General features: G+C 39.4%; 1 protein-coding gene across 2 annotated transcripts in view; it reads right to left on the bottom strand.

The window, feature by feature from the left end:
* Positions 1-24,318, bottom strand: part of raver1 (ribonucleoprotein, PTB-binding 1) — a 71,265-nt gene that overhangs the window by 21,573 nt on the left and 25,374 nt on the right. Inside the window, exons 7-9 of one of the 2 annotated variants that reach the window (XM_069927441.1) lie at positions 13,253-13,358; positions 3,373-3,626; positions 1,643-1,733 (exon numbers count right to left, since the gene is read on the bottom strand). In XM_069927441.1, coding sequence (XP_069783542.1) covers positions 1,643-1,733; positions 3,373-3,626; positions 13,253-13,358 — 451 coding nt within the window. Of the gene's footprint in view, positions 1-1,642; positions 1,734-3,372; positions 3,627-13,252; positions 13,362-24,318 lie in introns of both variants that reach the window. The other variant, XM_069927440.1, reaches the window with a different exon arrangement.

Here is a 24,318-nt window from a genome sequence, read left to right as displayed (position 1 = left end):
TGAAAAGCAGAAATAAAATAATCCAAAAAATGATGATGCTTGAGTAAGAATACTTGATAGACAAAAATACTTCAAGTACCACAAGGATAGAGAGGAGTCACGTGATGGAGTAGTGGCCGGTCGGGGAACTCCAGCCCTCTCCGGAAAAGTTTTAAAAAAAACACAGAAAACACAAAGGCACAAACACAAAAATTAAAATAAAGTGAAAGTAAAGGTGGGAAGAAAATGGCAGCGAAGAAAGAAAAGTCGAAAGCAACGGGAAGAAGAGAAGAAGAAAAGACATCGGAAGAAGGTGAAGGCCTTACCTGTCCGAGGAGGCCAGCTGTGGAGAGAGAAGCCCACTCCCTCAGGTCAGTCGAAGTCCCGAGCTCGGGACTACAAATATGGCCCGCGGAGCCAAGCAAAAGTGCGCAACCGCGCATGACAATAAAAACACTGACGAGAGGGGGGACCAGCTGAGGAGTCGATCTCCACAGCTGAGAATGACAGCTACAACACAACAACAGGAAGAGAACATAGAAAACAACGAGAACAAGAAAGAAGAGAGTAAAAAGAAAACAAGGAAACAACAGATGACCAACCCAGAGGAAGAAGAAGAACACAGAGAAATGGAAGAAGAAGGGAAGGGCAAGACAATGGATATATTTTTTTTAAAGAATATATGGAATCAGTACAAGAATGGCAATCACAAGAATTTAGTGAAATAAAAAGAAGAATTAAAAGTACAGAAGAAAAAATGAATAGATTAGAGATGGTCATGTCAGATATAGGAAAAAAAGTGGACAAGGTGGAAGAACGAGAAACAGCCGTAGAAGTGGAAGTAGAGGACTTAAAAGTACCACAAGGATAATCTGCTGAATGCAATCATATTTATGTTGTTACATCCCAATTCAAACAAAATAATGTCAACAAAAATGAGCCATCTCCCCAAAAGGTATAGATACTAATTTTATCCATCATGTAATATGAGCCACATCAGGAGGAATAAAGTATGGTGGAGAAGCATTCTAGCACTTTAGAAGCACAAATTTAACCGAGTGTTCCCTGGCTTTACTCTTTAGAGGCTGGGCTTTAACTCTTGGGACTCCAGCCATTTTTAGCCTTTCGTTATATCTACTCCAGATAGGGTCCATAGGTAAACTACAGACTGAACACCAGTACGAACCAGCTAGTGGATGGGTAGAAAACCAGTCCCAGAAAGCCAGGACACAGAGTATATGCGCTTGTTGGTTGTCCTGGAAAATAGGGATACAGAGTATAAAGGGTTGAATTGGGACCAAAAGGACTAATTACAGAATGAATTGACTATTTTACAGTTTCAAATTTATTAGCATATTTTATAGGGCATAAATTTAAATATACAACATGGTAACAGGCCCTTTAGACCATCGAGTCCATGCCACCCAAATACACCCAATTAATCTACAACACGACACGCTTTGGAGGGTAGGAGGAAATCAGAACACGCAGAGGAAACCCACCCAGAGAACGAACAAACCCCTTACAGACAACGCAGGATTTGAACCCTAATAGCGTTGTGCTAACCGCTATGCCAACCGTGCCACCAAAGCACAAAACAAATCTTGTTTACCACAGTCCACACCTTTCAAGCCCCCAAAGTAAACCTAAAATACTCTCTTACGTGGCAAATTAGAAGGGAATACACTTCTCAGATTGAGGAATGGATTTTGAGGCATCCGCAGATCTTTTGGTGGCTCTCCTAGTAGAGATACCTGCAAACACAAATTTGGTGGTATTCAAGCCAGCTTCAAGATAACTGCATCCAATGAGTGTCCAGCACAGTAGGACTGCCTCCACCCAACTTGGCACAGAAAAAAGAAAAACAACTGCAAAAGTTGGAAATCAGAAATTTAAAAAAATATACGCAATCACTAGGAATCTGTCTTTAGAGAGAGAAAGCAAGGTAATCTTTCAGGCCATCAATCATCAGTCCAAGGAAATGTTAGAAAACATTTTTGGACTTGGCCCGTCATTTTTGAATGTTCTCAACAATGTTCTGAAAGGTAGGGAATTCTGAAGTTTCACTACCCCTCGTTGAAGGATTGTTTTCTCATCTCAGACCCAAACATTCAATCCTTTAATTTAAATTGTGATCCTATAATTGCAGATACAATCATAATTACTTTTTAACTATTCCATTGAGATTACCTCTTACTTTTTCAAACTCGAGAACATTGTTTCTTTGAGCTTAATCTCACTTTATGAAACAAAATGATAATGTGAATGTTACTAATATTTCATCAGATGTGCAATAGATTATATTGAAATTGTTTTTCAACTGATCTGCCTGTTACCATTCCCCAAATAAACCAATGCCATTGTGCCTACAACAAAAGGATCTTTCATCTGAGTTGATGGACAAGAGTAAATACACATTTGTCTTTGAAGCCTGAATTCCATGATGCGCTGATGATAATGGGGAGAAAGTCGTGGGAAGGCTTCTTGATTTGAGAGCTGAGCCTAAGTTACTGCAGCCACAAGTTTGATATGGCCCTTGTGCACAAATTGAAAATAAACTGGAGAAAGTGACACCAGGCTCGCGGTCAGTATGTGCAAGGTTGAAGTTCAGTTGTGAGATTGGGTTGATTACATCACTAAGCAGGTTGTTGCCCAACACAAAGTAATATCTTCATTCTAATAAAAAACTCATTACATTCCAGAGTGATCAATTTTTACATCATCGACAAACCAGTTTTCACAACAATTTCAAGGCATTTTAAAAGTTGGAAAAGCATCGTGGTGCTTTGCACACACGTTTAACCAGCTTTTTGCTCTGACAGCTAAAAACATGGTTGAAAAAAGTTGGGTTCCAGACAAAAGAATCTCACTGATCTATACTGTTTTCCATTGACATTGCACAAAGCAGACACCACCATTTCCCATTTGTTACTTCCTCTGCATTATTTCAGGTCCAACAGTCTATCATTGCCCATAATTAAGAACATGGTTTGCAAAGTGCACCTTTAACAATTTAAAAAGTTACACAGACTTCCATTTCAGTCAAACATGGTGTGAGAATCACAAACTAACAAGCAGTCATTCAACATAGAGATCCTTTGGCCCAGACTATTCATGCAAACCAAGTTATCTACCTGAGGCCCACTCCTCTTAGGACCATAATTTTCCAAGTTTTTTTTTTGTCAACTGATTTCATAGAAATAAAATGCTCTACAACTATTATCATCCTTCAAAGTTTTATCAAGGATGACTGTGAATATTATCTATCTAATGTATTTATTATCTCTTAATTTAATTCAATTAATTTGTAGTTTTTCTTTACAAGCATCTGTTTGGCTGAAGCAAGTAAGCATTATACTGCACAATGTGTAAAACAAGCTTATTATCCCTCACCCCTGATGTAGCCAAGCCAGCCTCTGGAGACATGTTCTGGTTCCTCTGTTTCTTTAAATCACCGAGCACAGAACCCAGGATGGATGTGGGAATTCCTTGCAGAGGAGCTGGAGGGGAGGACACTTGCCGAGAACGAGGTGCATTCTCCATCATGCCCAGCATGTCTCCTGGCATTTGCCCATGATACTGTTGGTTTGGCAATGACCCCATTGGCATCAAAGGAGAATTCAGATGTCCTCTTTCAGAATTCAGTCCTGTAAAGGTGATAAAATTAAAATTAATTCAAGACAGAAGCTTCAATTAAAACATACACAACTTTTCAATTAAACAATCCTCCACCATAATTTGCAAAGGGGAATGGAGTGTCATCTTAGAACCAGAGAACACTACAGCACAGAAAACAGGCCATTCAGCCTTCCTAGTCTGTGCCAAAAACATCATTTCACTAGACCCACTGACCTGCATCCATTCCGTAATCCTCCAGTTCGCTCCCATCCATGTATCTATCCAGTTTATTTTTAAAATTTAAAAGTGAGCCCACATTTGCCATGTCAGATGGCAACTTATTCCACACTCTTCCCCCCCCCCTGTGGAAAAGTTCCCCCTAACCTTTCCTCTTTCACCCCAAAGCCAGGTCCTCTTGTATTTATCTCTCTTAATCTAAATAGAAAAAGCCTACTCGGGTTTACTGTCTATACCCCTCAAATTTGTAAACCTCTATCAAATCTCCCTTCATTCTTCTACATGCCGAGGAATACCTTAACCTGTTTAATCTTTCCCCATAACTCAACTCCAGAAGACCCAGCAACATCCTAATAAATCTTCTCTGCACTCTTTCAATCTTACTGATATCCTTCCTGTAGTTCAACGACCAGAACTGCACACAATAGTCCAAATCTGGCCTCATCAATGTCTTAAACAACCTCACCATAACATCCCAACATACACACTTAACAACTTCATGTAACATGACAGACATTCTACTCTACAATGTTCTAAAAGGGTAAGTGCTCAGAGCTTTGAAATTCACAACAGGAAGTTCTCTAAAATGGACAGGTGCATTATCAAAGAGTCTTTCATCTCACAGCCCAAAGTTAGAGAGACCCTTGCTCAACTGAGGAGGAAAACATAAAGACAGACAGGCGCAAATGAATATTGAGAGAGGACAGCCATTCCCGCCTCCAGCAATTTTTTTCTGAAAGCAGTATTTGACAACACGAGAAAGATTACAGGTTAAAAATATATGTTCCATAGCTTCTACTCAATACAAAAACAATTCAATCATTGGACAATAATCAGTTGTAAGCTTCACAAATGGTTAAAGCATTTGGAAGCCCGATGAGAATGAAAGATCTCCCATATCAAGGTACCATCTTACATGGTTTATGATCTGAGCAGTTCAGCCTCATCAGTTGTTCTTATTTCATTTTGTGGCCTGTTCAAATGCATGGTGCAGCACTATTCCTGTTCTCTCCTTTTCCCCACCCCTGACTTTGCAGTAGGTAATGCCAATTTAAGGTTATTTGGATGCATTTACCACTGAGTAACAAGGCCTTCAAGGTACATCCATTAAACTCCTGATTCAAGACACAACCTGCCCCCTTTCCCTCACCGCCCCAATTGCAATCTGGAGACGTCACTGACTTTCACTTGGCTCCTCAGTATTTTGCAGGACCAACAAGTAATTGATTTCATGGTGAACCCCAATAGATTCGTGAGCAAAATTTTTTTAGTGATAGGAAGGCGAAGGGAATGGCTGAGGAGTGCTTTTCTGGCTGGAAGTCCGTAAACAGTAATGTAGCACTGGAATGGCGTGTACTGAAGAACTTGAATGAGAATGTGGGTGTCTCTTTCTTTCTCTCTTTGGCTTGGCTTCGTGGACGAATATTTATGGGGGGGGGGGGGGGAGTAATGTCCACGTCAGCTGCAGGCTCGTTTGTGGCTGACAAGTCCGATGCGGGACAGGCAGATACGGTGGCAGCAGTTGCAAGGGAAAATTGGTTGGTTGGGGTTGGGTATTGGGTTTTTCCTCCTTTATCTTTTGTCAGTGAGGTGGGCTCTGCGGTCTTCTTCCAAGGAGGTTGCTGCCCGCCGAACTGTGAGGCGCCAAGATGCACGGTTTGAGGTGATATCAGCCCACTGGCGGTGGTCAATGTGGCAGGCACCAAGAGATTTTTTATTTTTTTATTTTTTTATTTTTCACACCATAAATCCCATTAACCATGATACATACTTTTTCCTTTTCAAATATATACAGTGCCATTTTCTCCCCCACCCCTCCCTCCTCCCATCCCACCCTCCCTACCTCCCCCCTCCCGTCCATTTAAAGTACAAAATCTAGGATACATTAAACCAGTCAAACAATGTTGTCATTCAATAAAAATAAACAAGAAATTCCACTGAGTCAATTCTTTTCATTTCCTTCTCCTTTCGTTAATTTAGGTAGTGAATGTCCCCGGTAGGTTTTCGCTATTGTGTTTCATGTAAGGCTCCCATATTTGTTCAAATGTTTCAATATTATTTCTTAAACTATATGTTATTTTTTCTAATGGAATACATTTATTCATTTCTATATACCATTGTTGTATTTTCAAATTATCTTCCGATTTCCAGGTTGACATAATACATTTTTTTGCTACGGCTAGAGCTATCTTAACAAATCTTTTTTGTGCATCCTCCAAATCAATTCCAAATTCTTTGTTTTTTATGTTACTTAGGAGGAAGATCTCTGGATTCTTTGGTATATTGTTTTCTGTAATTTTATTTAATATTTGGTTTAGATCTTCCCAAAATCACATATTCAAAGTTACTTCCCTCTGGTAAACTCAGACTGCTTCCTAATTTGTCCTTCAAGTAGGATCTCAATTGGTAATATGCCAGCACTGTATCTTGAGTTATGTTGTATTTATCTTTCATTTGTTCAAAGGATAATAATCTATTTCCTGAAAAACAATATTCTATTCTTTTGATCCCTTTTTTCTCCCATTCTCTAAAGGAAAGGTTATCTATTGTAAAAGGGAGTAACTTATTTTGCGTAAATATTAGTTTTGGTAATTGATAATTTGTTTTATTTCTTTCTACATGAACCTTCTTCCAAATATTGAGTAGATGATGTAATACTGGAGAACTTCTATGTTGTACCAATTTTTCATCCCATTTATATAATATGTGTTCAGGTATCTTTTCCCCTATTTTATCTAATTCTAATCTAGTCCAATCTGGCTTTTCCCTTGTTTGATAAAAATCTGATAGGTATCTTAATTGTGCGGCTCTATAATAATTTTTAAAGTTTGGCAGATGTAAGCCTCCTTGTTTATACCATTCTGTTAATTTATCTAGTGCTATCCTCGGTTTCCCCCCCTTTCCATAAAAATTTCCTTATTATTTTCTTTAACTCCTTGAAGAATTTCTTTGCCTGAAATAGGTATAATATCCTTGGAAAAATGTTCATTTTAATACAGTTTATCCTTCCTATTAGTGTTAGTGGTAAATCTTTCCAATGCTCTAAATCGTCCTGTAATTTTTTCATTAGTGCATAATAATTGAGTTTATATAGTTGGCCGAGATTTTTATTTATTTGTATACCTAGGTATCTTATTGCTTGCATTTGCCATCTGAATGGTGATTCCTTCTTAAATTTTGAGAAATCTGCATTATCCATAGGCATTGCTTCATTTTTATTTACGTTAATCTTGTAACCCGACACTTCTCCATATTCCTTCAATTTCTTATATAATTCTTTTATTGATAGTTCTGATTCTGTTAAGTATACTATAACATCATCCGCAAATAAACTGATTTTATATTCCTTATCTTTTATTTTTATCCCTTTTATATTATTTTCTGTTCTTATCAATTCTGCTAGTGGTTCTATAGCTAACGCGAACAATAAAGGTGATAGTGGGCATCGCTGCCGTGTTGACCTGCTTTGATATATATCCATTTACTGTCACTTTCGCCAATGGTCCCTTATATAATGCTTTAATCCAATTAATATACTTCTCTGGTAAACTGAATTTTTGCAATACTTTGAATAAATAATTCCATTCTACTCTGTCAAAGGCCTTCTCTGCGTCTAAAGCAACTGCTACTGTTGGCGCTTTACTCCCTTCTACTGCATGAATTAAGTTAATAAATTTACAAATATTGTCTGTTGTGCGTCTTTTTTTAATAAATCCACTTTGGTCTAGATTTACCATTTTCGGTACATACTCTGCTAATCTGTTTGCTAATAGTTTAGCTATTATCTTATAATCTGTGTTAAGTAAAGATATTGGTCTATATGATGCTGGCGCGAGTGGATCTTTCCCTTGCTTTAGTATTACTGTAATTATTGCTGTTTTACATGAATCTGGTAAGCTTTGTGTTTTATCAATCTGGTTGATTACTTCCAGGAGGGGAGGAATTAATAAATCTTTAAATGTTTTCTAGAATTCTATTGGGAATCCATCCTCTCCTGGTGTTTTATTATTTGGTAATTTTTTTATTATCTCTTGTATTTCTACTATTCCAAATGGTTCTGTTAATTTATTTTGTTCCTCTATTTGTAGTTTTGGTAGTTCAATTTTAGTTAGAAATTTATCTATTTTCCCTTCGTTTTCAGTTTGGTATAATTGTTCATAGAATTCTCTAAAGTTTTCCTTGATCTCCTTTCGATTACATGTGATTTGTTTGTCTTTTTTCCTTGATGCCAATAACATTTTCTTAGCTTGTTCTGTCTTAAGCTGCCATGCTAGAATTTTGTGCGTTTTTTCCCCTAGTTCATAAAATTTCTGTTTTTTCTTCATTATATTCTTCTCCACCTTATATGTTTGTAGTGTTTCATATTTTATTTTTTTATCTGCCAATTCTCTTCTTTTAGTTGTATCTTCCTTCATTGCTAATTCTTTTTCTATATTTACTATTTCCCTTTCCAACTGCTCTGTTTCCTGATTATAGTCCTTCTTCATCTTGGTTACATAACTTATTATTTGCCCTCTAATGAATGCTTTCATTGCATCCCATAGTATAAACTTATCTTTCACTGACTCCGTGTTTATTTCAAAATACATTTTAATTTGTCTTTCAATGAATTCTCTAAAATCCTGCCTTTTGAGTAACATGGAGTTTAATCTCCATCTATACATTCTTGGAGGGATGTCCTCTAACTTTATTGTCAATATTAAGGGTGAATGGTCCGATAATATTCTAGCTTTATATTCTGTTTTTCTTACTCTATCTTGCATACGAGCTGATAACAAAAATAGGTCTATTCTTGAGTATGTTTTATGCCAACCCGAGTAATATGAATATTCCTTTTCCTTTGGGTGTTGTTTCCTCCATATATTCAAAAGTTGCATTTCTTGCATTGATTTAATTATAAATTTGGTTACTTTGTTCTTTCTGTTAATATTTTTCCCAGTTTTGTCTATATTTGAATCCAAATTCAGGTTGAAATCCCCTCCTATTAATATGTTCCCTTGCGTATCTGCTATCTTCAAAAAAAATCTTGCATAAACTTTTGATCTTCTTCGTTAGGTGAATATACATTGAGTAGATTCCAAAACTCCAAATATATCTGACATTTTATCATTACATATCTCCCTGCTGGATCTATTATTTCCTCTTCCATTTTAATTGGTACATTTTTACTAATTAATATAGCTACTCCTCTTGCTTTTGAATTATACGACGCTGCTGTTACGTGTCCTACCCAATCTCTCTTTAATTTCTTGTGCTCCAATTCAGTTAAATGTGTTTCTTGCACAAATGCTATATCAATTTTTTCTTTTTTCAGTAAATTTAGCAGTTTCTTCCTTTTAATTTGGTTATGTATTCCGTTAATATTTAAAGTCATATAGTTCAGCGTAGCCATTTTATACTTTGTTTATCTTCCCTTTCCGTTTCTCCATCATTACCTTTCCTTCTTATCCATTTCTGTTTTCTTGTTTTGAACACTTTATAAGACAACATTTCTAAAACATCAAACATTTTCCCTATTCTCCTATTTAAAACTTCTTTAACCCCATTCTCCCCTCCCCCTCCTGAGTTGTCCTTTATCCCTTGTCGGACAACCACATCTCCCATCTCCATTTGGATTTGCGAATTCACTCGCAAACGTCAGCTGATTTTGCAGTGACCGTAACTCCTCCCTACCCAGTCCCCCCCAGAAAAGATTTCAATTTTCATATGTAACAAAGGTCACTCTTTTAATTCCCTCTATTCCATTTCCCTCCCTTATTAATTCTTGTCTATACTCTATATATTTTCCTCTAAATACGGATACATTCATGTATGCACACTATATATATATATATACACAAATATACCCCTTTACACACATACATATAGATCGTGGTCATTTTTACTCTTATTACATGTCTTCATCTCTCTGCTTGTTTCGTAGTCGTTCTGTAAATTTCCTTGCTTCCTCTGGATCCGAGAATAGTCTGTTTTGTTGCCCTGGAATAATTATTTTAAGTACCGCTGGGTACCTTAACATAAATTTATATCCTTTTTTCCATAAGATCGTTTTCGCTGTATTGAACTCCTTCCTCTTCTTCAGGAGTTCAAAACTTATGTCTGGATAGAAAAAAATTTTTTGACCTTTATATTCCAGTGGCTTTTTGTCCTCTCTTACTTTCTTCATTGCTTGCTCCAATATATTTTCTCTTGTTGTATATCTTAAGAATTTTACTAAAATAGATCTTGGTTTTTGCTGCGGTTGTGGTTTCGGGGCTAAAGTTCTATGTGCCCTCTCTATTTCCATTTCTTCCTGTAATTCTGGTCTTCCCAGGACCCTGGGGATCCAATCTTTTATAAATTCTCTCATATTCTTGCCTTCTTCATCTTCCTTAAGACCCACTATCTTTATATTATTTCTTCTATTATAGTTTTCTATTATATCTATCTTCTGAGCTAACAGCTCCTGTGCCTCTTTAGCTTTTTTATTAGATTCTTCTAATTTCTTTTTTAAGTCTTTTACTTCCATATCTACAAATGTTTCTTGTTTTTCCATATTTTCCACTCTTTTTGCAAATTCTGATATGGCCACTTCCATTTTATTCTTTCTTTCTTCTGCATTCTTAATTCTTCTTTTTATCTCATCAAATTCTTGTAATTGCCATTCTTTCACTGATTCCATATATTCTTTAAAAAAAGATACAGCCATTGTCTTGCTTTTCTCTTCTTCTTCCACTTCTTTCTGTTCTTCTTCTTCTTCCTCTGGGTTGACCATCTGTTGTTTCCTTGTTTTCTTTTTACCCTCTTCTTTCTTGTTGTTATTGTCTGTGTTCTGCACCTGCTGCTGTGCTGCAGGTGTCTCTCTCAGCTGTGGAGATCGACTCCGCAGCTGTTCCCCCCTCCCGTCAGTGTGTTTTTTTTCATGCGCATGCGCGGTTGCGCACTTTTACTCGGCTCTGCGAGCCATTTTTGTAGTCCCGAGCCCGGGACCTCCACTGACCTGTGGGAGCGGGCCTCTCTCTCCGCGGCGGGCCTCTTCGGACAGGTAAGGCCTTCACCTTCTTCTTCCGACGTCTTTCCTTCTTCTTTTCTTCCCGTTGTTTTTGGTTTTTTTTTCTTCGCTGCCATTTGCTTCACACTTTTACTTTCACTTTGTTTTGGTTTTTAAGTTTGTGCCTTTGCTTTTTCTCTATCTATTTTTTAACTTTTCTGGAGAGGGCTGGAGTTCCCCTATCGGCCACTACTCCATCACGTGACTCCCCCACCAAGAGATTTCTTTAGGCAGTCCTTGTACCTCTTCTTTGGTGCACCTCTGTCACGGTGGCCAGTGAAGAGCTCGCCATATAACACGATCTTGGGAAGGCAATGGTCCTCCATTCTGGAGACATGACCTACCCAGCGCAGTTGGATCTTCAGCAGCGTGGATTCGATGCTGTCGGCCTCTGCCATCTCGAGTACTTCGATGTTAGGATGAAGTCGCTCCAATGAATGTTGAGGATGGAGTGGAGACAACACTGGTGGAAGTGTTCTAGGAGCCGTAGGTGATGCCGGTAGAGGACCCATGATTCGGAGCCGAACAGGAGTGTGGGTGTACTGATTAGTAAATTTGTAGACAGTGCAAAAATTGCTTGAGTAGAAAAAAATGAAAGATGTAAAAGAAAACTGAGGCACATAGATTAGCTGGAATGGTCGCTAGAGTGGTGATAGATGAAGTACAACGTACTACATTTTTGGATGCCAAATACGAACATGTGCAATAAATGGCAGGAACCTTGAGTGTTGATGTACAGATGAAACTTGGAATGCTAGCTTATAGCCTCTTGAAAATGGTGACACAGGTGGGTCGGGCAGTGAAGGAGGCATCAGGATGCATGCCTTTGTAGGCCAAGGCACTGAATTTGGAAATCTAGTTGCAACTGTTCTAAACATGGGTCAGCCATATTAGAGTACAGTGTAGAGTTCTGGTTACTACACTACAGAAAGGAAGCGGTGGCATTAGAAAGAATTCAGAAGAGGATAATCAGTACGTTATCTGGAATAGAGGGCTTTATTTGCAAGGAGAGAATAAACAGGCTGGGTTTATTCTCCCCAGAAATATTGGAGGCTGAGAAATGAACTGCAAAGTTTAAAATTATAAGGAGCATAAATAGAGTAGATACTCAACATTTTTATTTGGAGTCTATAAGTAGTTGGCATAGTTTCACGGAGAGAGGCGATAAATTTCAAGGAGATCTGATGGGATGTGTTTTTCCAGAGGGTAGTGTGGAACAAGCTGTTACAAGAAATGGAGGAGATAGATGCAATTACAACCCAAGGCATTTTGGAAAGTACTTGGATAGTAAAGAATTTGAAATATTCAGGTCTCATGAAGGCAAATGCCATTAAGATAGATATACATCATATTTGGCATGGATGTGGGCATTCAAAGGACCAATTTCTGAGCTGTACAACTCTATGGCTAAATGTCACTACAACATTCTACCAGAACAGAGCCAAGATGGTGACAGCTGAGATGGGGCCCGAAACTGCTCACAACATGCAAAAGCATTTTGGAAGAGGGGACAGAGAGTCTGCAGAGAGATACAGATAGATTAAGTGAGTTGGTAAGGATCTGGCTGATGGAGTACAATGTTGGCAAATATGAGGTTATCCACTTTGGAAGGAAAAATGGAAGATCAGAGTATTATTTAAATGGCAAGCAATTGCAGCAATGCGGCTGAACAGAAGGACTTGGGGATACTTGAACATGAATCGCAAAAGGTTGGTTTGCAGGTGCAGCAGGCTATCAAGAATGCTAATGGAATGTTGGCCTTCATTGCTCGAGGGATTGAATTTAAGAGCAGGGAGGAAATGCTGCAACTGTGCAAAGTACTGGTGAGATTGCATCTGGAGTACTGCGTGCAGTTCTGGTCTCATTACCAGAGGAAGGATGCACTGGCTTTGGAGACGGAGGAGAAGTTGTTCACCAGGTTGATTCCAGGGATAAAGGGGTTGGCCTATGAGGAGAGTGAGTCATCTGGGATTGTACTTGCTGGAATTTAGAAGAATGAGAGGGGATCTTATAGAAACATAAAATTATGAAAGGTATATATAAGACCAGAACTAAGGGACATAGTCTTAAGATTCAGTGTAGGAGATTTAAGAAGGAGATGAGGAGGAACGGCTTTTCCCCAGAGTGTGGTGAATCTGTGGAGTTCGCTGCCCATGTAAGCAGAGAATATTTAAGACAAAGTTGGATAAATTTTTTTTTTTGCAAAGTAGGGGAATTAAGGGTAGTTGAGATGAGAGCAACATCAAATCAGCCATGATCTCATTGAATGGCAGAGCAGGCTTGAAGGGGCCAGATGGCCAACTCCTGCTCCTATTTCTTATGCTATTAAGAATTGGCCTACAAGAACCAAACAAGAGGAAACCCTGGGCTTCTAAGATTTCGACATACCAGAGGGTGATTTCCCCAGAAGTCCTTTTCCTGGTTGTGGTGGGCCTCCAAGTCCAACTGGATTTTGCTGTAAAGCTGTAAGAGGAGATTCACCCAGAATTCCAGGCTTCTGAAAAAAAAAAATACATTGACAATTCCGTACTTTTACCTGTCCAAAGATTGCTTGTTATTTAGTCGGAACCGTGGAACAGTACACTTCACGCCACCACTCAGCCCATCAAGTCTATGCCAGATTGTTAATGGAACTGACTGCATTCATTGAACAATGTTTTTTTTAAAAAAAATCAGTTTCCCACCCGCAAGTTTCGCTCCAAGCTGAAGGCTGGAACTTTCCAAAGAAATATCTGTGAAATCCACATAACTCAAAATACTATTAGGTACTTGAATTCTCTTCAATTTGTTTTGAATCTACCAATAACTGGAATAAGATCACAGCAAGTCCAACTGCCATCTCTCATCTGATTTATCTAACATTGCATCTTTCTTACTATAGTCTCTAATTTCTAATCTCTTCCCCAGCAACATCACCATCTTTAGTTCAAGTTCATTGCTACATGTCAAGATGCAGTGAGAAAGTTTGTTTTAAAATCATTATTGCTGAGGAATTTTAAGGAAGCTAACACGAATTTCCCCTCTTTGCAATATGGGTTGAAATCAGAATTACAGACCCTCCCTCTCAATTCAAATTCCTCCTCTTCTCAGCATTTCTGAATTGTATTTTTATTGAGACATACAGCTCAGTAACAGACCCTTTGGGCCCATGAGCCCATGCTGTCTAAATACTGTACCACAATTCACCTATGATCCCCGTATGTTTTGAAGGGCAAGAGGGCACAAGGCGGAAATTCAGGCAGACACAGGGAGAACAAACACACTCCTTACAGACAGCGCCGGAATCAAACACAGGTTGCTGGCACTCCAATGGTGCTGCGCTAACTGCCACCGTAGGAATGCCTTACTCTTCAGTCTGAGAACGTACAATTTTCCAGTCTTTGAAAGCCTGAGCTCAACATTCCTTTATCACCCAGCTTTTCAAAACATTTTGTATTATTCTTTCAGTTCAGAACTGACACCTTTGGTTTTCACGACAGAATGGAGCACTGCCATAAAATGGCCGAGCACTGGGAAGGTGAGGAAGGGCAGGAATTAGCGCTGCCCATCAAGGTGAGAATTCCAGTTCATATTTTGCTGTTCAAGGCCAAAAATAAAAATCAGCCAGAGCTGCAGACTTGGAAGCATCCTGTTGCAACTACATGTGTATTCTGGGCTCAATTGCAGCGCCATCTGTCTGTCAGATGGAACCATTACCAATGAATCAGCAGAAATCTTAGGAGTGTTAATGAAATTGGATGACTGCTTAATCCCAGTACATTGTTTCAAATGCATAGCTTTTCCATTTCAAGTAATGGAATCATGCCTTTAAGATCACAGTGCACTGCCACATTTGGCACCAGAAGGATTTAGGCAAAGAGCCAAATTATGGAACATGAAACAAAATGGAAACATAATTGATTTGCAGATCATCTAATTAAATATTTCAATTCCTCAACTCGATTTCACTGCAATAAACCCAACAGGTTATAGAATAATCCCATTGACAAATCAATGGAAGAGTGCAAGATTCAGGGCCCTCCATAATGTTTGGGACAGAGACACTTTTTCCTTTATTTGCCCCTGTGCTCCAGTTTTAAATTTGTCATCAAACAATTTACATGTAATCAAAGTGCACATTCTAGATTTTATTCAAGGTTACTGGAGTACATTTTGGTTTGACCTCGTTTCAGGGCACCATAATATCTGGGACATAGCAATGGTATGTATATTAAAGAAATTATATTTCTTTGGCTTGGCTTCGCGGACGAAGATTTATGGAGGGGGTAAAAAGTCCACGTCAGCTGCAGGCTCGTTTGTGGCTGACCAGTCCGATGCGGGACAGGCAGACACGATTGCAGCGGTTGCAAGGGAAAATTGGTTGGTTGGGTTTGGGTGTTGGGTTTTTCCTCCTTTGCCTTTTGTCAGTGAGGTGGGCTCTGCGGTCTTCTTCAAAGGAGGCTGCTGCCCGCCAAACTGTGAGGCGCCAAGATGCACGGTTTGAGGCGTTATCAGCCCACTGGCGGTGGTCAATGTGGCAGGCATCAAGAGATTTCTTTAGGCAGTCCTTGTACCTTTTCTTTGGTGCACCTCTGTCACGGTGGCCAGTGGAGAGCTCGCCATATAATACGATCTTGGGAAGGCGATGGTCCTCCATTCTGGAGACGTGACCCATCCAGCGCAGCTGGATCTTCAGCAGCGTGGACTCGATGCTGTCGACCTCTGCCATCTCGAGTACCTCGACGTTAGGGGTGTGAGCGCTCCAATGGATGTTGAGGATGGAGCGGAGACAACGCTGGTGGAAGCGTTCTAGGAGCCGTAGGTGGTGCCGGTAGAGGACCCATGATTCGGAGCCGAACAGGAGTGTGGGTATGACAACGGCTCTGTATACGCTTATCTTTGTGAGGTTTTTCAGTTGGTTGTTTTTCCAGACTCTTTTGTGTAGTCTTCCAAAGGCGCTATTTGCCTTGGCGAGTCTGTTGTCTATCTCATTGTCGATCCTTGCATCTGATGAAATGGTGCAGCCGAGATAGGTAAACTGGTTGACCGTTTTGAGTTTTGTGTGCCCGATGGAGATGTGGGGGGGCTGGTAGTCATGGTGGGGAGCTGGCTGATGGAGGACCTCAGTTTTCTTCAGGCTGACTTCCAGGCCAAACATTTTGGCAATTTCCGCAAAGCAGGACGTCAAGCGCTGAAGAGCTGGCTCTGAATGGGCAACTAAAGCGGCATCATCTGCAAAGAGTAGTTCACGGACAAGTTTCTCTTGTGTCTTGGTGTGAGCTTGCAGGCGCCTCAGATTGAAGAGACTGCCATCCGTGCGGTACCGGATGTAAACAGCGTCTTCATTGTTGGGGTCTTTCATGGCTTGGTTCAGCATCATGCTGAAGAAGATTGAAAAGAGGGTTGGTGCGAGAACACAGCCTTGCTTCACGCCATTGTTAATGGAGAAGGGTTCAGAGAGCTCATTGCTGTATCTGACCCGACCTTGTTGGTTTTCGTGCAGTTGGATAATCATGTTGAGGAACTTTGGGGGACATCCGATGCGCTCTAGTATTTGCCAAAGCCCTTTCCTGCTCACGGTGTCGAAGGCTTTGGTGAGGTCAACAAAGGTGATGTAGAGTCCTTTGTTTTGTTCTCTGCACTTTTCTTGGAGCTGTCTGAGGGCAAATTATATTTAGTACTTTGCATATCCCCTGCATGCAATGACTGCTTGAAGTCTGTGATTCAGACATCACCAGGTGCTGAGTATCCTCTCTATTGATGATCTGCTAAGCCATCTTCAGCTCCTGCTTGTTTTGGGGACTTGTCCCCTTACGTTTTCTCTTCAGCAGATGGAAGGCATGCTCAAATGGATTTAGATCAGGTGACTGACTTGACCATTCAAGAATTTTCCAGTTTTTAAGCTTTGAAAAACTCCCTTTGTTGCTTTAGAAGTATGTTTGGGATCGTTGTCTTGCTGTCGGATGAAGCACTGTCCAAGGAGTTTAGAGGCATTTGCTCAAACTTGAGGAGATGTTTCTATATACCTCAGAATTCATTTTACCACTGGCCATCAGCAGTTACATCAATGAAAATAAGTATGTCAGTACCCGTGGCAGCCACACATGCCCAGGCCATAACACCCCACCACGTTTCACAGATGAGGTGGTATGCTTTGGATCTTGGTCAGTTCCTTTATATCTCCATACTTTGCTCTTGCCATTCGTCTGATACAGGTTAATCTTGGTCTCATCTGCCCACAAGACCTTTTTCCATTATCCTGAAAGCTCTTTTATATACTTCTTGGTATACTATAATCTGGCCATTGTTTCTGTGGCTAACTAGTGGTTTGCACCTTGCAGTGTAGCATCTGTATTTCAGTTCATGAAGTCTTCTGTGGATGTTAGTCATTGATACTTCCACATCTGCCTCCTGAAGAGTGCTTTGATCTGTCAGAAAGGCATTTGGGGATTTTTCTTCATTATGATGAGAATTCTTCTGTCATCACCAGTGGGGGTTTTCCTTGGTCGATCAGTCCCTTTCCAATTACTGTGCTCACCAGAATGCTCTTTGTTCTTAAAGATGTCCAAAATAGTTGCTTTTAGTAATCCTGGGGCTTGGGCGATGTCATTTACTGTTTTATTCCTGTTTTCCAGCTTCATTAATCTCATGTTGAAAAATGGCAAAGACAGACTCCAAAGATGATCAAAAGCAGAGAAGCAAGCCGAGCTCCCTTACACCTGTATCAATAAAGCAATTAAACACACCCAAGTACTCATAAACACCTGTGAAGCCAAATGTTCCAAACATTATGGTGCCCTGAAATGAGGGAACTATGTATCTAAAGTGCTGCGATTTCTACATGGCCAAACCAAAATGTACACAAATACCCATAAATAAAATCTGGAATGTGCACTTAATTACACATGGATTGTTTGATTACAAATTTAAAACTGTGGAGCACAGGGGCAAATAAAGGAAAAAAAAGTGTTTTTCTCCCAAGCATGATGGAGGTCACTGTATAACCCGCCACAACACTCAAGTACAAATAACAGGATCAAAAAAGTTTGGTGACACCATTCTGACACACCAGGTACTCATTTCTATGCCAATACAATGTGGTGATTGGAGCATAACTAGGGACCAAAATAGGAAATGGGGAGACCATGACTCCTGAAGGCTTCTCTGCATCAATTTCATGTGAATGAGCACAGAATCAGATTTCACACACAAAACTGTTAAAAAGCATGCTGAAAACATTTTATTTAAACTGTGACAGATTGTATTCAATGTTAAAGGGATATCCAAGTGGCACAAGATGAAGGAGATACAGTTAAAAGACAGCAACTGAAAAATAGCAAGAGATAAGTGGTGGTGGTATTCAATCTCCTGAGCTAAAGGACTACAGTTGGTTCTTGACCACCAGCATTTCCAACGACTTCCCCACCCTCCACATAAATCTCTAACTTCAGCCTCCAATTGCTGACTTCTTGACTGAGAGGAAACCTCTATTTCTTGATTCTTCAGTCAGAGAAATTCTCAAATTCTTTGATTGGAGATAATCTCAATCTTCTAAACAAATGTTTTTCATATGCTAAGGAGGCCATTATATTTTAATAAAATGCTGTACGACTGCAGGAAAGGAAGCAGCAAAATGTGCTTTGCTTGAAATAATTTCACTAGGAATCATAATAATTTGATTTTCTGTTGAAAAAAAAACAACATTGAATACTTCTGCACCAGTATCAGAGTGTGTTGCTAAAAGGCACCCCGACAGACCAACACAAATAACAAAAGTACTGAAAAACCCAGCAGGTCACACATCATCCATGGGAAATAAAAGGCAATCAACTTTTCAGGCCCAAGCCCTTTGTCAGGAATATGGCAAAACAGATAGATGTCTGATTAAAAAGTTGAGGAGAGAGGAAGTGGAAGGGACTCAGGCCAACAGGGAAGAGTATAATTTTTTTTTAAAAATTTACACATTCAGCACAGGCTCTTTCGACCCTACACCCAAATGACCTACAACCCCCGGTTCATTTTGAAGGGTGGAAGGAAACCAAAGCACCCAGGGAAAACCGACACAGACCCAGGAGGACACAAAAACTCCTAACAGATAGGGCCAGATTTGAACCCCGGTTGGTCATTGGCACTGTAGGTGTTGCACTATATATGCAAAGTAGAAGAGCAAGAAGGTGAGAAGTGGAGGGTAGAAGAGAAAGATGGCTGATTTCTCTTTCCACAGGAGCTGCATGACCTGCAATTGAATTTTCAGAGCACAAGGATCCTGTACAAGCCATTCTTCAGTGTTTATCCCATCTCCATGCAACCAATAACCTTCAAGAACTGATGTTAGAAGTCAATAAACAAAAAGGAATATAGAGCAAAAACACTGAATTTAAAATCATGAACATTTTGGTACAATGCATTTTATATTTTTATTTCAACAATCTAGCATCTGCCTGTTTTTTTTATTTCCAAACCATCAACCTTATAAATTTGCCACACCTAGGAACTGCCCCATATGCTCAATCAAAATAAACCAAGCTGCTGGCCATCATTTTATCCAGATGAAAGAGGAAAACAAAGGACAGTAACGTTAAAATTGGTGAGTATGTACTAAGAAAGGCAAAGCCTAGCAGGACAATCTGTACCTGGTGCACTTACATTGAGGAATGCCTGGTTTTCCTTATTTTGCATCAGCTGGGTCCAAACCAGATTCTGCAGAAAAACTGGGTTCCCAAGCAAAGCATTCTAGGACACAAGTGCAGAGGGAAACAGGAGGAAGGGGGAAGGGTGCAGCAGAAGAGGAAAAGATCAGTCATGAAAAAAAATTAGTAAAAAGCTTTCAAAATTCCATAGGTGAGGGAGGGGGAAAAAAAAACACGGTGAACAGGACCTAATAAAAGTAAATCAAAGTTTAAAGAATTCTGAAAGCAACAAATAGTGAAGATATTAATATCCATTTATTCCATGATTTTTTATATATATATATATGTGTGTGTGTATGTATCTATATATCTTTCTATCTATCTATCTATTTATTTATTTATATTTTTAATGTGCTTTTATGGTTTTATAAATCATCTCCATATTTCTGCAAGTGTAGACACACACAAACAAACGAAGTAGCAAGTTTGGTACAAGTGGTTAAAGTATAGTCTAGAGGCCGAGAGACCACAACAACTAGAGAATTTAAATTCAATCAAATAAATATGAAACTTGAAAAGTATCAATAATAGTCATTATGAAACTACCAGATTGCCATAAAAATCCATTCATTTCACAATGGAATGAATTAGTCTTATCCTGTGCAGTAAATTTCTATTATTCTTTGACACAGACATTCAAAAACCTCTTTCCTCTGACACTGTTAAAAAAGCAATGACTGAAATGCGTATGCTGGTTTTTTCCCCCCTCCAAGAAAGTTCATCTACATCCCTGCAGTAGTGAGCAAAACAGTGATCCCCAATTCACCCAGCAAGAACAGTCATTTTATGCCAATTCACTTAACATTTCTGGAATTGAAACAACTGCATCCATTTAGTATTTTAGTGAACGATGGCCATTTTAGGGCAAAAAGGCAAATACACTATAAATTTGATGATGTGCAGAATTCAGAATGAATTGGAACTGCATCAAACATTCAGTGGCATTAATAAAGCAAGGCCATTTCACAAAATTACATGCAGTTGGTGGTGTTGCTATGCAATCCATCATGCTTCATTTGGGAGACAAGCTCTTTTGTTCCAGGAGAAAACCTTTGAGCAAAGCTACTCTACAGCCTTCAGTGTGGAATGTAATCCCATTAAATTCACCACAAGGGCTCCAGTAAGTCAGCAAATCAAAGTCACATAACTTGTGTGAGAAAGCTGTTTTGATGTGAGCTCTTCAAGGTGCAAGTACAACAAGTTAGCATGCTACCTGATCAAGTTATAGTCAAGTAACTCTATATGTTGGAGTATAAGACGACCCTAGAATTTCCACTTAAAATGTAGGTTTTGAGATACTCGCTGTAACAGTCTACTCCAAGTCTGGCACCTACAGTGGAGTGATGCTTTCACAATATTTTAAAAGCAAATTATCCAGTAAAGGTTTAAACTTTATTTTAAAATAAACCACTATCGGCTCCTTTAACAGGCCGTTTAAAGCCTGTACAAAACTGATGGACCCATGGGGCAATGCTGAGACTTCAGTGTTAAGGTCTAGATTTTATACTTGGCTTGGGGGAAGCCCTGAGTCTTCTCTGTCAAGGTTCGGATTTTAAACTTGGCACAGGGGAGTCCTGAGACTTCTCAGTTAAGGTTCAGATTTCATATTTGGCGTACAAGGTGAGCCCTGGTTTTGGATTCAAACACCAACATACAGGTATATGGTATATCAGATTATTTTTATTGGGGAATGATCAAAGGTATAAACCACCTAAATTTTGTACAACTATAGAAGCACAAGGGTTATAATCATTCAGGGTTTTAACATTTTATTTCAACATTAATCCTTTCATTCAATGCAGATTCTGACAACAACCTACACATGATTATATCTCACCAAAATTCAAAGAAGAGATGGTTGTTTCTGACCCCACAAGCACAAATAAACATTAAAAAGCTTATTCAAGGTCAGATCTACACAACTGCATTGCACCTTCATTTGATGTTAGGATTCTAATTGAGAAAACAGAGGATATTTATGGAATGAAGCTAAGCAAGTCCTTTCTAACTAGGCAACATTCCAACATTAACTATATACAAATTAGTTGATCTACTAATTTGTTTCAAATCTCTGTTCCAAGGGAGAAACGACAGGAAAGAGTCCAAGGCTGTCAAAACCAAGTGTCCAGTGACAATCATGTGGCTCTCCTTTAGGGTACAAGGCTGCACCCAGTTGCAACATTTGGCTCCGCAAACACAATAGTGCAACTCATACTTTTTAAAGTGGCACCTTATCACAACTCCGAGTAGAAAGTTGAAGGAACTTGTATCAAGTCTGAAACCTTGCATATACAGCTCTCCCTCAATTAACAAATGCTTCAGAAAACTTGAATAAAACCAGAGTTTTATTTAAATAAATTTGAGATTTAATAGTTTTGTTTGTTACAATGAAGGGCAGGGAACCATTTGCAGACCATCGTTTAAATACCATAAAAACAATATTTATCAATCTTTTGGTGGGTTGTGCACAACACACAATGCTGGGGAAACTTAGCAGGGCTCGCAGCACCCAAAGTAAAAGGCCATCAATGCTTCAGCCTGAGTCCTTCGTCAGAAATTTGATTGGGTCAATGGGAAGGATAAATAAACAAGCTGTTCAAAATGGAACTAAAACTCAGGAGGAACTGTGCTCTTTCATCAGGGACCAATGGCCTTTTGTTGAATGACATAGGTTTCAACAAGCACATTTATTTTTCTTTTGCTGCCTCCCTACAGGGTGAAGATTGACTGGCATCTTGCTCACTATTCTCATCAGCAGCTGGTATCTGACAGGAAAACTTTAATTGTGGCTTCAGCAGGAAGAATATTCAGAGCACAAGGATCCTTTACAAGCCTTTGTTAACAGGGCAAGAGCTGTACTTCAATGTTTATCCAAAAAAAAGGGATATAGAGCAAATACAGGGAATTTTAAATCATTAATATTTTGGAACAATGCATCTTTACCCATGGTAGGCAGATACTTGAAATTTGTATTTGAAATTGTCCAGCACAGGAACAGGCCCTATGGCCCTCAATGTCCACACTAAACTGCTACAAATCAAAGCAGTTTTTTTCTTCCTGCTGGTGAACTATATCCTACCATTCCCTGCATGCTCAACCATCCATGTAAAAGCCTCCAAAACATTACCATTGTATCCATTTCCACCATTTCAAGCATCTGTGTTTTAAAAAAAAACTTGCCCCACATCTCTCCTTTAAACTTTTCACATCTCAGTACAATATTTTTGACATTTTTACTTCCGGAAAAGGAGGTGGGGGGGGGGGGTTGTGAAGAAAGATGGTGGGAGTGGGGGGGAAAGTTTCTGTCTACCCAATCTATGATCCTTTTAATTTTTATAAACCTCGATCATATCTCCCCTCGGCCTCAGAGAAAATAACATGTTTGTCCAACTTCTTGCAGCTCATATGCTCCAATGAGCTAGTATTCTCTTTAATCCTACTCGCCAGACATTTCACAGCTCCTATGGGCATTCCTTGTCATCTACTTTATCTACCAAATGCCTGATTGGCTAATTATCTGACAACCACCAATAATTTTATGCACCGCATTAAATACCTAAAAATTTATCCTTAACTTCAAACAGAACATTTACTGGTATATAACAAACTGAAATCTCTTCCACAGAGAAATAAGTTTAGGAAGCAAGGTGTGAGTTTGGATCGCAGAGAACAAACTATGTTACAGCAAATCACCTTCAGATAGATTTTTAGACAGCAAGGGCTGAGGGAAGAAGAAAGTAGGTGGTCGAGGGAGAGGCAGGATCAACCATGATTTTGCTGAATGTGGAACAAGCTCGAGACGAGTTTTGGCCAATTCCTGCTGCTTCTATTTCTTGTGCTGTGTCCTTGAATCTCTAAAGAAGCAGCTGTCTGATCACTTCCCATAAGGGATTTTTAAAAACTAGGCATTTGTCAAAGGAAGAATCAACATGAAGTAAACTCCTATTAAGGAATATTTTTTTCAGCTGAAGGGTAACATTTTTTCCATTCAGTCACCACACAACTCACTAGGGCGTTGCTAAACAAATAGCATGCAGAGAGTGCAGTGCTACACCAGCACCAAGCGCAATGCGAATACAGAGCCGGCAACTGGATTCAAATCTATAATGTCTATACGCTCTCCATGTGACCACATGGGTTTCCTCTGGATCATCTGGTTTCCTCCCACATTGCTAAGACTTATGGAACTGACTGGGTTACATGGGTGAAATTGGATGGCACAGACTCATGGGCCACAAGGGCCTGTTACTATGTTGCATTTTGAAATGAAATCTTAGGCCAGATTTGCAACATACATTTTCATTTCTCTTCTTTAACCGTCATGTGGCCAATTCAAAATTTTGCAATGATGAGTGGGCACGAGATGCAATGATTAATGCATGTTATAGAGAGACTTCATGAATAGTATGGACAAATCTATAAGGCTCTCCATCGACAGCTCAAGATAGTAGAAAAGCACAGATGTCTAAACTGATATAGAATTTTTTTTAAAAATTCAGACAATACAGCACGGCAACAAGCCATTTTAGCCCACGCCGCCCAATTACATACCAATTGACCCTTAACCTTGGTACGTTTTTGAATGGTGGGTAGAAACCGGAACACCTGGAGGAAACCCACACACACACATATACACAGACACAGACACAGACACAGACACAGACACAGACACAGACACAGACACAGACACAGACACAGACACAGACACAGACACGTCGCTAGCGCAGTAACAGCATTGCAACTACTGTCCATTTTTCTTGTTGCTTCTCTTACCAACCAGTTTAT

The sequence above is a fragment of the Narcine bancroftii genome, chromosome 3, assembly GCF_036971445.1.
Source record: "Narcine bancroftii isolate sNarBan1 chromosome 3, sNarBan1.hap1, whole genome shotgun sequence".
NCBI classification, from domain to species: Eukaryota; Metazoa; Chordata; class Chondrichthyes; order Torpediniformes; family Narcinidae; genus Narcine; species Narcine bancroftii.
This window is presented reverse-complemented; position numbering and strand designations above follow the sequence as displayed.